This window comes from Dendropsophus ebraccatus, chromosome 1 (assembly GCF_027789765.1).
Source record: "Dendropsophus ebraccatus isolate aDenEbr1 chromosome 1, aDenEbr1.pat, whole genome shotgun sequence".
Taxonomy (NCBI): Eukaryota; Metazoa; Chordata; class Amphibia; order Anura; family Hylidae; genus Dendropsophus; species Dendropsophus ebraccatus.
Window position 1 is genome coordinate 230,590,087 of NC_091454.1, and position 15,785 is coordinate 230,605,871.

Below are 15,785 nucleotides of genomic sequence, written 5' to 3' on the forward strand. Positions count from 1 at the left end.
GTCTCCATATAGTAGTAATGTCCCCAGCATTGTCTCCATATAGTAGTAATGTCCCCCAGCATTGTCCCATATAGTAGTAATGTCCCCCAGCATTGTCTCCATATAGTAGTAATGTCCCCCAGCATTGTCTCCATATAGTAGTAATGTCCCCCAGCATTGTCTCCATATAGTAGTAATGTCCCCCAGCATTGTCTCCATATAGTAGTAATGTCCCCCAGCACTGCCCCTATATAGTAGTAATGTCCCCCAGCATTGTCCCCATATAGTAGTAATGTCCCCTGCATTGTCCCATATAGTAGTAATGTCCCCCAGCATTGTCTCCATATAGTAGTAATGTCCCCCAGCATTGTCCCCATATAGTGGTAATGTCCCCCAGCATTGTCCCCATATAGTAGTAATGTCCCCCAGCATTGTCCCCATATAGTAGTAATGTCCCCCAGCATTGCCCCCATATAGTAGTAATGTCCCCCAGCATTGTCTCCATATAGTAGTAATGTCCCCCAGCATTGTCTCCATATAGTAGTAATGTCCCCTGTACTCCCCCCATATAGTAGTAATGTCCCCCCAGCATTGTCTCCATATAGTAGTAATGTCCCCCAGCATTGTCTCCATATAGTAGTAATGTCCCCTGTACTCCCCCCATATAGTAGTAATGTCCCCCAGCATTGTCTCCATATAGTAGTAATGTCCCCCAGCATTGTCCCATATAGTAGTAATGTCCCCCAGCATTGTCTCCATATAGTAGTAATGTCCCCCAGCATTGTCTCCATATAGTAGTAATGTCCCCCAGCATTGTCTCCATATAGTAGTAATGTCCCCCAGCATTGTCTCCATATAGTAGTAATGTCCCCCAGCATTGTCTCCATATAGTAGTAATGTCCTCCAGCATTGTCCCATATAGTAGTAATGCCCCCCAGCATTGTCCCCATATAGTGGTAATGTCCCCCAGCATTGTCTCCATATAGTAGTAATGTCCCCCAGCATTGTCCCATATAGTAGTAATGTCCCCCAGCATTGTCTCCATATAGTAGTAATGTCCCCCAGCATTGTCTCCATATAGTAGTAATGTCCCCCAGCATTGGCCCCATATAGTAGTAATGCCCCCCAGCATTGCCCCTATATAGTAGTAATGTCCCCCAGCATTGTCTCCATATAGTAGTAATGCCCCCCAGCATTGTCTCCATATAGTAGTAATGTTCCCCCTGCATTGTCTCCATATAGTAGTAATGTCCCCCAGCACTGCCCCTATATAGTAGTAATGTCCCCCAGCATTGTCCCCATATAGTAGTAATGTCCCCTGCATTGTCCCATATAGTAGTAATGTCCCCCAGCATTGTCTCCATATAGTAGTAATGTCCCCCAGCATTGTCCCCATATAGTGGTAATGTCCCCCAGCATTGTCCCCATATAGTAGTAATGTCCCCCAGCATTGTCCCCATATAGTAGTAATGTCCCCCAGCATTGTCCCCATATAGTAGTAATGTCCCCCTGCATTGTCTCCATATAGTAGTAATGTCCCCCCAGCATTGTCTCCATATAGTAGTAATGTCCCCCAGCATTGTCCCATATAGTAGTAATGTCCCCCAGCATTGTCCCCATATAGTAGTAATGTCCCCCAGCATTGTCCCCATATAGTAGTAATGTCCCCCAGCATTGTCTCCATATAGTAGTAATGTCCCCCAGCATTGTCCCCATATAGTGGTAATGTCCCCCAGCATTGTCCCCATAAAGTGGTAATGTCCCCCAGCATTGCCCCCATATAGTAGTAATGTCCCCCAGCATTGCCCCCATATAGTAGTAATGTCCCCCAGCATTGCCCCCATATAGTAGTAATGTCCCCCAGCATTGCCCCCATATAGTAGTAATGTCCCCCAGCATTGCCCCCATATAGTAGTAATGTCCCCCAGCATTGCCCCCATATAGTAGTAATGTCCCCCAGCATTGCCCCCATATAGTAGTAATGTCCCCCAGCATTGTCCCCATATAGTGGTAATGTCCCCCAGCATTGTCCCCATAAAGTGGTAATGTCCCCCAGCATTGCCCCCATATAGTAGTAATGTCCCCCAGCATTGCCCCCATATAGTAGTAATGTCCCCCAGCATTGCCCCCATATAGTAGTAATGTCCCCCAGCATTGCCCCCATATAGTAGTAATGTCCTCCAGCATTGTCCCATATAGTAGTAATGTCCCCCAGCATTGTCTCCATATAGTAGTAATGTCCCCCAGCATTGTCCCCATATAGTAGTAATGTCCCCAGCATTGTCCCCATATAGTAGTAATGTCCCCCAGCATTGTCTCCATATAGTAGTAATGTCCCCCAGCATTGTCCCCATATAGTAGTAATGTCCCCCAGCATTGCCCCTATATAGTAGTAATGTCCCCTGCATTGTCTCCATATAGTAGTAATGTCCCCCAGCATTGTCTCCATATAGTAGTAATGTCCCCCAGCATTGCCCCCATATAGTTGTAATGTCCTCCTGTACTCCCCCCATATCACCATACATACTCCCCTTTGGTTGCCCCCAGTATAACTCCACCTCCCCCTTGTATGTATATTAAATTACCCCCCTCGGACCTCTTGCATTAACCCCTCAGTCTCCACAGTAATGCCCAAAGTCCGAATAATGTGCAAAGTCTACGTTTAAAAAAAAACCAAAACACTCACCTGTTCTCCGTTCCAGCGCTGATCGGCCTCATCCTCCTGTAGTCTGCGGCTTACAGGTCTTCTCCTACAGGCGGTGCATGATGAATGACGTCATCACGCACGGCCCGCGGGAGAGGACGTGCGCCGTTCTTCTGTACAGGAGCAGGGAGTCCCTGCTTCTGTACGCACATTACGTAATAAGCTACAAAATGTACGTACAGGAGCAGGGATTTCGCTCCTCCTGTACTGTAGTGAGTGGCAATGCGTACATTGTACGCATTGCCACTTACTTTTCACAGTTTTGAGCGGCTGAGCGGGCAGCCGGCGGCAGTGTGCAGGGCTTCCCTTTCAGCTGTGTGGCCGCACACCGCGCAGCTTAAAGGGAACACTGCCTGAGAATCTGACGCCCCCTCCAGGACCGCAGAAGCGGCACCTAGAGGTGAGGGGGGAGATGTGGGAGGTGAGGGGGAGATCCAGAAGGAGGGGGCGCCGCCGGGGGGGTCTGTTTTACCGCCCTTAGGGAAGGGAGTTGGCAGGGGTGCTGATGATGCTGTGAGTCCGAGTGGCTTGTGGGGCTCTCCCGTGCGCCCCCTAGCGTTCGGCGCCCCGTGTGGTGGGCCGGCCCGCCCGGTTATAGAAACGGCCCTGCTCCTCCTCTTCTCTGTGTCCTCTATATACAGCTCCTCCTCTTCTCTGTGTCCTCTGTATACAGCTCCTCCTCTTCTCTGTGTCCTCTATATACAGCTCCTCCTCTTCTGTGCCCTCTATATACAGCTCCTCCTCTTCTCTGTGCCCTCTATATACAGCTCCTCCTCTTCTGTGTCCTCTATATACAGCTCCTCCTCTTCTCTGTGCCCTCTATATACAGCTCCTCCTCTTCTCTGTGTCCTCTATATACAGCTCCTCCTCTTCTCTGTGTCCTCTATATACAGCTCCTTCTCTTCTCTGTGTCCTCTATATACAGCTCCTACTCTTCTCTGTCCTCTATATACAGCTCCTCCTCTTCTCTGTCCTCTATATACAGCTCCTCCTCTTCTCTGTGTCCTCTATATACAGCTCCTCTTCTCTGTGTCCTCTATATACAGCTCCTCCTCTTCTCTGTGTCCTCTATATACAGCTCCTCTTCTTCTCTGTGTCCTCTATATACAGCTCCTCCTCTTCTCTGTGTCCTCTATATACAGCTCCTCCTCTTCTCTGTGTCCTCTATATACAGCTCCTCCTCTTCTCTGTGTCCTCTATATACAGCTCCTCCTCTTCTCTGTGTCCTCTATATACAGCTCCTCTTCTTCTCTGTGTCCTCTATATACAGCTCCTCCTCTTCTCTGTGTCCTCTATATACAGCTCCTCCTCTTCTCTGTGTCCTCTATATACAGCTCCTCCTCTTCTGTGTCCTCTATATACAGCTTGTCCTCTTCTCTGTGCCCTCTATATACAGCTCCTCCTCTTCTGTGTCCTCTATATACAGCTCCTCCTCTTCTTTGTGTCCTCTATATACAGCTCCTCCTCTTCTGTGCCCTCTATATACAGCTCCTCCTCTTCTGTGTCCTCTATATACAGCTCCTCCTCTTCTTTGTCCTCTATATACAGCTCCTCCTCTTCTCTGTGTCCTCTATATACAGCTCCTCCTCTTCTGTGTCCTCTATATACAGCTCCTCCTCTTCTCTGTGTCCTCTATATACAGCTCCTTCTCTTCTCTGTGTCCTCTATACAGCTCCTTCTCTTCTGTGTCCTCTATATACAGCTCCTTCTCTTCTCTGTGTCCTCTATATACAGCTCCTCCTCTTCTGTGTCCTCTATATACAGCTCCTTCTCTTCTGTGTCCTCTATATACAGCTCCTCCTCTTCTGTGTCCTCTATACAGCTCCTCCTCTTCTGTGTCCTCTATATACAGCTCCTCCTCTTCTGTGTCCTCTATATACAGCTCCTCCTCTTCTGTGTCCTCTATATACAGCTCCTTCTCTTCTCTGTGTCCTCTATATACAGCTCCTCCTCTTCTCTGTGTCCTCTATATACAGCTCCTCCTCTTCTGTGTCCTCTATATACAGCTCCTCCTCTTCTCTGTGTCCTCTATATACAGCTCCTCTTCTTCTCTGTGCCCTCTATATACAGCTCCTCCTCTTCTGTGTCCTCTATATACAGCTCCTTCTCTTCTCTGTGTCCTCTATATACAGCTCCTCCTCTTCTCTGTGTCCTCTATATACAGCTCCTCCTCTTCTGTGTCCTCTATATACAGCTCCTCCTCTTCTCTGTGTCCTCTATATACAGCTCCTCTTCTTCTCTGTGTCCTCTATATACAGCTCCTCCTCTTCTCTGTGTCCTCTATATACAGCTCCTCCTCTTCTCTGTGTCCTCTATATACAGCTCCTCCTCTTCTCTGTGTCCTCTATATACAGCTCCTCCTCTTCTCTGTGTCCTCTATATACAGCTCCTCTTCTTCTCTGTGCCCTCTATATACAGCTCCTCTTCTTCTCTGTGTCCTCTATATACAGCTCTTCTTCTCTGTGTCCTCTATATACAGCTCCTCCTCTTCTCTGTGCCCTCTATATACAGCTCCTCCTCTTCTGTGTCCTCTATATACAGCTCCTCCTCTTATGTGTCCTCTATATACAGCTCCTCCTCTTCTGTGTCCTCTATATACAGCTCCTCCTCCTCTTCTGTGTCCTCTATATACAGCTCCTCCTCTTCTCAGTGTCCTCTATATACAGCTCCTCCTCCTCTCTGTGTCCTCTATATACAGCTCCTCTTCTTCTCTGTGCCCTCTATATACAGCTCCTCCTCTTCTCTGTGTCCTCTATATACAGCTCCTCTTCTTCTCTGTGCCCTCTATATACAGCTCCTCCTCTTCTGTGTCCTCTATATACAGCTCCTTCTCTTCTCTGTGTCCTCTATATACAGCTCCTCCTCTTCTCTGTGTCCTCTATATACAGCTCCTCCTCTTCTGTGTCCTCTATATACAGCTCCTCCTCTTCTCTGTGTCCTCTATATACAGCTCCTCTTCTTCTCTGTGTCCTCTATATACAGCTCCTCCTCTTCTCTGTGTCCTCTATATACAGCTCCTCCTCTTCTCTGTGTCCTCTATATACAGCTCCTCCTCTTCTCTGTGTCCTCTATATACAGCTCCTCCTCTTCTCTGTGTCCTCTATATACAGCTCCTCTTCTTCTCTGTGCCCTCTATATACAGCTCCTCTTCTTCTCTGTGTCCTCTATATACAGCTCTTCTTCTCTGTGTCCTCTATATACAGCTCCTCCTCTTCTCTGTGCCCTCTATATACAGCTCCTCCTCTTCTGTGTCCTCTATATACAGCTCCTCCTCTTATGTGTCCTCTATATACAGCTCCTCCTCTTCTGTGTCCTCTATATACAGCTCCTCCTCCTCTTCTGTGTCCTCTATATACAGCTCCTCCTCTTCTCAGTGTCCTCTATATACAGCTCCTCCTCTTCTCTGTGTCCTCTATATACAGCTCCTCCTCTTCTGTGTCCTCTATATACAGCTCCTCCTCTTCTCTGTGTCCTCTATATACAGCTCCTCCTTTTCTGTGTCCTCTATATACAGCTCCTCTTCTTCTCTGTGTCCTCTATATACAGCTCCTCCTCTTATGTGTCCTCTATATACAGCTTCTCCTCTTCTGTGTCCTCTATATACAGCTCCTCCTCTTCTGTGTCCTCTATATACAGCTCCTCCTCTTCTGTGTCCTCTATATACAGCTCCTCCTCTTCTGTGTCCTCTATATACAGCTCCTCCTCTTCTGTGTCCTCTATATACAGCTCCTCCTCTTCTGTGTCCTCTATATACAGCTCCTCCTCCTCTTCTGTGTCCTCTATATACAGCTCCTCCTCTTCTGTGTCCTCTATATACAGCTCCTCCTCTTCTCTGTGCCCTCTATATACAGCTCCTCCTCTTCTCTGTGTCCTCTATATACAGCTCCTCCTCTTCTGTGTCCTCTATATACAGCTCCTCCTCCTCTTCTGTGTCCTCTATATACAGCTCCTCCTCTTCTGTGTCCTCTATATACAGCTCCTCCTCCTCTTCTGTGTCCTCTATATACAGCTCCTCCTCTTCTGTGTCCTCTATATACAGCTCCTCCTCCTCTCTGTGTCCTCTATATACAGCTCCTCCTCTTCTGTGTCCTCTATATACAGCTCCTCCTCTTCTCTGTATCCTGTCCTCTATATACAGCTCCTCCTCTTCTGTGTCCTCTATATACAGCTCCTCCTCTTCTGTGTCCTCTATATACAGCTCCTCCCCTTGTGTTTCCCTTTATATACAGCTCCTCCTCTTCTCTGTGCCCTCTATATACAGCTCCTCCTCTTCTCTGTGTCCTCTATATACAGCTCCTCCTCTGCTGTGCCCTCTATATACAGCTCTTCTTCTCTGTGTCCTCTATATACAGCTCTTCTTCTCTGTGCCCTCTATATACAGCTCTTCTTCTCTGTGTCCTCTATATACAGCTCCTCCTCTTCTGTGTCCTCTATATACAGCTCCTCCTCTTCTGTGTCCTCTATATACAGCTCCTCCTCTTCTGTGTCCTCTATATACAGCTCCTCCTCTTCTGTGTCCTCTATATAACACCATTGTTCTCCTGTATTTTAGGTCGATCATCCTTTGCAAAGTCAACAATCAATCTATGAATATACAAAGGCGAAAAGCACTAACTGGAAAACAAGTGTGTAAGTGATCACACATCATATCACCACGCATCATATCATATCATCACACATTATATCATCACACATCATATCATCACGCATCATATCATATCATCACACATTACCACACCCCATATCACGCATCATATCATCATACATCATATCATCACACTTTACATTACCACACATCATATCATCACACATCACATTCCCACACATATCACACATCATATCATCACACATCACATTACCACACATCATATCATCACACATCACATTACCACACATATCACACATCATATCATCACACATGACATTAACACACATCATATCATCACACATTACATTACCACACCATATCATCATACATTACATTACCACACATCATATCATCTCATATCACATTACCACACCCCATATCACGCATCATATCATTTTATCACACATCATATCACCACATATCATATCAATTACACACCATATAACTGCTGTGTCCTCTATATACAGCTCCTCCTCTTCTCTGTGCCCTCTGTATACAGCTCCTCCTCTTCTCTGTGTCCTCTATATACAGCTCCTCCTCTTCTGTGCCCTCTATATACAGCTCCTCCTCTTCTCTGTGTCCTCTATATACAGCTTCTCCTCTTCTCTGTGTCCTCTATATACAGCTCCTCCTCTTCTCTGTGTCCTCTATATACAGCTCCTCCTCTTCTCTGTGTCCTCTATATACAGCTCCTCCTCTTCTGTGCCCTCTATATACAGCTCCTCCTCTTCTCTGTGTCCTCTATATACAGCTCCTCCTCTTCTCTGTGCCCTCTATATACAGCTCCTCCTCTTCTCTGTGTCCTCTATATACAGCTCCTCCTCTCTGTGTCCTCTATATACAGCTTCTCCTCTTCTGTGTCCTCTATATACAGCTCCTCCTCTTCTCTGTGCCCTCTATATACAGCTCCTCCTCTTCTCTGTGTCCTCTATATACAGCTCCTCCTCCTCTACTGTGCCCTCTATATACAGCTCCTCCTCTTCTCTGTGTCCTCTATATACAGCTCCTCCTCTTCTCTGTGTCCTCCATATACAGCTCCTCCTCTTCTCTGTGTCCTCTATATACAGCTCCTCCTCCTCTTCTGTGTCCTCTATATACAGCTCCTCCTCTTCTCTGTGCCCTCTATATACAGCTCCTCCTCCTCTTCTGTGTCCTCTATATACAGCTCCTCCTCTTCTCTGTGTCCTCTATATACAGCTCCTCCTCTTCTCTGTGTCCTCTATATACAGCTCCTCCTCTTCTATGTGTCCTCTATATACAGCTCCTCCTCCTCTTCTGTGTCCTCTATATACAGCTCCTCCTCTTCTCTGTGCCCTCTATATACAGCTCCTCCTCCTCTTCTGTGTCCTCTATATACAGCTCCTCCTCTTCTCTGTGCCCTCTATATACAGCTCCTCCTCTTCTGTGTCCTCTATATACAGCTCCTCCTCTTCTGTGTCCTCTATATACAGCTCCTCCTCTTCTCTGTGCCCTCTATATACAGCTCCTCCTCTTCTCTGTGCCCTCTATATACAGCTCCTCCTCTTCTGTGTCCTCTATATACTGCTCCTCCTCTTCTCTGTGCCCTCTATATACAGCTCCTCCTCTTCTCTGTGTCCTCTATATACAGCTCCTCCTCTTCTCTGTGCCCTCTATATACAGCTCCTCCTCTTCTCTGTGTCCTCTATATACAGCTCCTCCTCTCTGTGTCCTCTATATACAGCTTCTCCTCTTCTGTGTCCTCTATATACAGCTCCTCCTCTTCTCTGTGTCCTCTATATACAGCTCCTCCTCTTCTCTGTGTCCTCTATATACAGCTCCTCCTCTTCTCTGTGCCCTCTATATACAGCTCCTCCTCTTCTCTGTGCCCTCTATATACAGCTCCTCCTCTTCTCTGTGCCCTCTATATACAGCTCTTCTTCTCTGTGTCCTCTATATACAGCTTCTCCTCTTCTGTGTCCTCTATATACAGCTCCTCCTCTTCTCTGTGCCCTCTATATACAGCTCCTCCTCTTCTCTGTGTCCTCTATATACAGCTCCTCCTCCTCTACTGTGCCCTCTATATACAGCTCCTCCTCTTCTCTGTGTCCTCTATATACAGCTCCTCCTCTTCTCTGTGTCCTCCATATACAGCTCCTCCTCTTCTCTGTGTCCTCTATATACAGCTCCTCCTCCTCTTCTGTGTCCTCTATATACAGCTCCTCCTCTTCTCTGTGCCCTCTATATACAGCTCCTCCTCCTCTTCTGTGTCCTCTATATACAGCTCCTCCTCTTCTCTGTGTCCTCTATATACAGCTCCTCCTCTTCTCTGTGTCCTCTATATACAGCTCCTCCTCTTCTGTGTCCTCTATATACAGCTCCTCCTCTTCTCTGTGTCCTCTATATACAGCTCCTCCTCTTCTATGTGTCCTCTATATACAGCTCCTCCTCCTCTTCTGTGTCCTCTATATACAGCTCCTCCTCTTCTCTGTGCCCTCTATATACAGCTCCTCCTCCTCTTCTGTGTCCTCTATATACAGCTCCTCCTCTTCTCTGTGCCCTCTATATACAGCTCCTCCTCTTCTGTGTCCTCTATATACAGCTCCTCCTCTTCTGTGTCCTCTATATACAGCTCCTCCTCTTCTCTGTGCCCTCTATATACAGCTCCTCCTCTTCTCTGTGCCCTCTATATACAGCTCCTCCTCTTCTGTGTCCTCTATATACTGCTCCTCCTCTTCTCTGTGCCCTCTATATACAGCTCCTCCTCTTCTCTGTGTCCTCTATATACAGCTCCTCCTCTTCTCTGTGCCCTCTATATACAGCTCCTCCTCTTCTCTGTGTCCTCTATATACAGCTCCTCCTCTCTGTGTCCTCTATATACAGCTTCTCCTCTTCTGTGTCCTCTATATACAGCTCCTCCTCTTCTCTGTGTCCTCTATATACAGCTCCTCCTCTTCTCTGTGTCCTCTATATACAGCTCCTCCTCTTCTCTGTGCCCTCTATATACAGCTCCTCCTCTTCTCTGTGCCCTCTATATACAGCTCCTCCTCTTCTCTGTGCCCTCTATATACAGCTCTTCTTCTCTGTGTCCTCTATATACAGCTCCTCCTCCTCTTCTCTGTGTCCTCTATATACAGCTCCTCCTCTTCTCTGTGTCCTCTATATACAGCTCCTCCTCTTCTCTGTGTCCTCTATATACAGCTCCTCCTCTTCTCTGTGTCCTCTGTATACAGCTCCTCCTCTTCTGTGTGTCCTCTATATACAGCTCCTCCTCTTCTCTGTGTCCTCTATATACAGCTCCTCCTCTTCTCTGTGTCCTCTGTATACAGCTCCTCCTCTTCTGTGTCCTCTATATACAGCTCCTCCTCTTCTCTGTGTCCTCTATATACAGCTCCTCCTCTTCTCTGTGTCCTCTGTATACAGCTCCTCCTCTTCTCTGTGTCCTCTATATACAGCTCCTCCTCTTCTGTGCCCTCTATATACAGCTCCTCCTCTTCTCTGTGCCCTCTATACTGCGCCCCCTGCTGGACTTTTCAGGGTTGTGACATGTTTTAGGGTGTTGCCCCTCATCTGTGTGGAGTAGGACTTTGGTTTGCCGGGAGCAATCAATGCAGTGAAAACTTCAGTGCATTGCCCGCTGGGAAATATAACTATGCGAAAGAGTCTTAAAACATGCAATGTTCTACGGCTCAGAGAAGGCCGATAACCGTAGTGACCGCCCAGGGAAGGTCCAGTAAAGCCAATAGCATAATAGTCTGCACTGTAAAGAACGCACCAGCCCATACACCTCTATACTACACAACATAGCGCTCATCCAAGCTGCCGCCACCCACTGGTGTGGCCTGATCTGGTGTCATGTTATCCCTGATGATGCTACAATAGATGTGGATGACATGAAACCAGAATACACCGAAGTAACATGAAAGGCTCAGAATGGCTGTAACCTGTATAAATGTTCTACACAGATCATGACTGAACAAGCTTACCATTTCTGTCCGCAGCTTCTCACCTCTGAAGAAGGACACCAGCGCATTCACTTTTACTGCATTTGCTGGAGTTCCCGCACTGGAATTTTCTTTTGTTGAGGTAACAAATTAATCGAAACTAAAGCAGTCATGTCCTGCAGGGGCGGTCTTGGCATTTCTGGGGCCCCAAGCGAAGTTATGTCTGGGCCCCCCCCCCCTCGACACGCACTCCACAACAATAGACAGCTGTCTGCTGCCCCCAGTAGTATATACCCCTTGTGCGCAGCCGCCAGTAGTATATACCCCTTGTGTGCTTCCCCTCAGTACTATATACCCCTTGTGTGCTTCCCCAGTAGTGTATAGACGCCTGTGTGTTCCCCTAGTTATATATAGTCCCCCCGTGTGCTCCCCCAAAAGTATATAGACCCCCTGTGTGCTGTCCCAGTTGTATATAAACCCCCTGTGTGCTGCCCCCAGTTGTATATACCCCATGTGCTGCCCCCAGTTGCATATACCCCCTGTGTGCTCCCCCACTAGTATATAGACCCCTTGTGTGCCCCCCCCACTTGTAAATAGCTCCCCTGTGTGCTCCTCCAGTAGTATATAAACCCCCTGTGTGGTTCCCCCAGTAGTATATAGACCCCCTGTGTGCTCCACCAGTATTATATAGATCCATGTGTGCTCCTCCAGTAGTATATAGACCCCTTGTTTGCTGCCCCCAGTTATATATAGACCCCCTGTGTGCTCCCCCAGTTATATATAGACCCCCTGTGTGCTGTCCCCAGTAGTATATAGACCCCCTGTGTGCCCCACCAGTAGTATATAGACCCTCTGTGTGTTCCCCCAGTAGTATATAGACCCCCTGTGTGCCCCGCCAGTAGTATATAGACCCTCTGTGTGTTCCCCCAGTAGTATATAGACCCCCTGTGTGCCCCGCCAGTAGTATATAGACCTCTGTTTGCTCCTCCAATAGTATACAGACCCCGTGTGTGCTGTCCCAGTAGTATATAGACCCCTGTGTGCCCCCCAATTATATATAGACCCCCTGTGTGCTGCCTCAGCAGTATATAGACCCCCTGTGTGCCCCGCCAGTAGTATATAGACCCCTGTGTGCCCCCCAGTTATATATAGAGATATGGGAGTCAGTGCTGCTGCTGCATGTTACAGTTCAGATCACAGCAGCGAGCGGGGCAGCGGCCCTGTCTAGCGGTCTTGAGCACAACAGAAGAGCGGGGCGTGGGGAGCCCCCCTGGATGTTGGGGGCCCCAAGCGATTGCTCGGGGTGCTTGGTGCAAAAGACCGCTACTGATGTCCTGTATCCTCCTCACACCTCCATCCTGTCCTGTATCCTCCTCACACCTCCATCCTGTCCTGTATCCTCCTCACACACCCCTACACTACACTACACCTCCATCCTGTATCCTCCTCACACCTCTACACTACACCTCCATCCTGTCCTGTATCCTCCTCACACCCCCCTACACTACACCTCCATCCTGTATCCTCCTTACACCCCCCTACACTACACCTCCATCCTGTATCCTCCTCACACCCCTACACTACACCTCCATCCTGTATCCTCCTCACACCCCTCTACACTACACCTCCATCCTGTCTCCTCCTCACACCCCTCTACACTACACCGCCATCCTGTATCCTTCTTACACCCCTCTACACTACACCTCCATCCTGTATCCTCCTCACACCCCCCTACACTACACCTCCATCCTGTCTCCTCCTCACACCCCCCTACACTACACCTCCATCCTGTCTCCTCCTCACACCCCCCTACACTACACCTCCATCCTGTATACTCCTCACACCCCTCTACACTACACCTCCATCCTGTATCCTCCTCACACCCCCCTACACTACACCTCCATCCTGTATCCTCCTCACACCCCTCTACACTACACCTCCATCCTGTATCCTCCTCACACCCCTACACTACACCTCCATCCTGTATCCTCCTCACACCTCTCTACACTACACCTCCATCCTGTATCCTCCTCACACCCCCCTACACTACACCTCCATCCTGTATCCTCCTCACACCCCTCTACACTACACCTCCATCCTGTATCCTCCTTACACCCCCCTACACTACACCTCCATCCTGTATCCTCCTCACACCCCTACACTACACCTCCATCCTGTATCCTCCTCACACCCCCTACACTACACCTCCATCCTGTCTCCTCCTCACACCCCCCTACACTACACCTCCATCCTGTATCCTCCTCACACCCCCCTACACTACACCTCCATCCTGTCCTGTATCCTCCTCACACCTCCATCCTGTATCCTCCTCACACCTCCCTACACTACACCTCCATCCTGTCCTGTATCCTCCTCACACCCCCTACACTACACCTCCATCCTGTCCTGTATCCTCCTCACACCTCCTACACTACACCTCCATCCTGTCCTGTATCCTCCTCACACCTCCATCCTGTATCCTCCTCACACCTCTCTACACTACACCTCCATCCTGTATCCTCCTCACACCCCCTACACTGCACCTCCATCCTGTCCTGTATCCTCCTCACACCTCCATCCTGTATCCTCCTCACACCCCCCTACACTACACTACACCTCCATCCTGTATCCTCCTCACACCTCTCTACACTACACCTCCATCCTGTATCCTCCTCACACCCCCCTACACTACACCTCCATCCTGTATCCTCCTCACACCCCTCTACACTACACCTCCATCCTGTATCCTCCTCACACCTCTCTACACTACACCTCCATCCTGTATCCTCCTCACACCCCCCTACACTACACCTCCATCCTGTATCCTCCTCACACCCCTACACTACACCTCCATCCTGTATCCTCCTCACACCCCCCTACACTACACCTCCATCCTGTATCCTCCTCACACCCCCTACACTACACCTCCATCCTGTCCTGTATCCTCCTCACACCCCTCTACACTACACCTCCATCCTGTATCCTCCTCACACCCCCTACACTACACCTCCATCCTGTATCCTCCTCACACCCCTCTACACTACACCTCCATCCTATATCCTCCTCACACCCCTCTACACTACACCTCCATGCTGTATCCTCCTCACACCCTCTACACTACACCTCCATCCTGTCCTGTATCCTCCTCACACCCCCTACACTACACCTCCATCCTGTCCTGTATCCTCCTCACACCCCTACACTACACCTCCATCCTGTATCCTCCTCACACCCCTCTACACTACACCTCCATCCTGTATCCTCCTCACACCCCTACACTACACCTCCATCCTGTCCTGTATCCTCCTCACACCCCTCTACACTACACCTCCATCCTGTATCCTCCTCACACCCCTACACTACACCTCCATCCTGTCCTGTATCCTCCTCACACCCCTCTACACTACACCTCCATCCTGTATCCTCCTCACACCCCCTACACTACACCTCCATACTGTATCCTCCTCACACCCCCCTACACTACACCTCCATCCTGTATCCTCCTCACACCCCTCTACACTACACCTCCATCCTGTATCCTCCTCACACCCCTACACTACACCTCCATCCTGTATCCTCCTCACACCCCCTACACTACACCTCCATCCTGTCCTGTATCCTCCTCACACCCCTCTACACTACACCTCCATCCTGTATCCTCCTCACACCCCCTACACTACACCTCCATCCTGTATCCTCCTCACACCCCCCTACACTACACCTCCATCCTATATCCTCCTCACACCCCTCTACACTACACCTGCATCCTGTATCCTCCTCACACCCCCCTACACTACACCTCCATCCTGTATCCTCCTCACACCCCTACACTACACCTCCATCCTGTATCCTCCTCACACCCCCTACACTACACCTCCATCCTGTATCCTCCTCACACCCCTACACTACACCTCCATCCTGTATCCTCCTCACACCCCTCTACACTACACCTCCATCCTGTATCCTCCTCACACCTCCATCCTGTATCCTCCTCACACCTCCATCCTGTATCCTCCTCACACCTCTACACTACACCTCCATCCTGTATCCTCCTCACACCTCCATCCTCTATCCTCCTCACACCTCTACACTACACCTCCATCCTGTATCCTCCTCACACCCCTCTACACTACACCTCCATACTGTATCCTCCTGCCCCCCCCCCTACACTACACCTCCATACTGTATCCTCCTCACACCCCCCTACACTACACCTCCATCCTGTATCCTCCTCACACCCCCTACACTACACCTCCATCCTGTCCTGTATCCTCCTCACACCCCTCTACACTACACCTCCATCCTGTATCCTCCTCACACCCCCTACACTACACCTCCATACTGTATCCTCCTCACACCCTTACACTACACCTCCATCCTGTATCCTCCTCACAAACCTCTACACTACATCTCCATCCTGTATCCTCCTCACACCCCTCTACACTACACCTCCATCCTGTATCCTCCTCACACCCCTACACTACACCTCCATCCTGTATCCTCCTCACACACCCCTACACTACACCTCCATCCTGTATCCTCCTCACACCTC

The 15,785-nt window shown here is 49.0% G+C and overlaps 1 protein-coding gene across 2 annotated transcripts in view; it reads left to right on the plus strand.

Moving 5' to 3' along the window:
* The window catches only part of TFR2 (transferrin receptor 2), a 104,830-nt gene that overhangs the window by 86,177 nt on the left and 2,868 nt on the right, over positions 1-15,785 (plus strand). For both annotated transcript variants that reach the window (XM_069950105.1, XM_069950110.1), the window contains exons 15-16: positions 7,236-7,312; positions 11,291-11,375. In XM_069950105.1, coding sequence (XP_069806206.1) covers positions 7,236-7,312; positions 11,291-11,375 — 162 coding nt within the window. The remainder of the gene's footprint in view (positions 1-7,235; positions 7,313-11,290; positions 11,376-15,785) is intronic.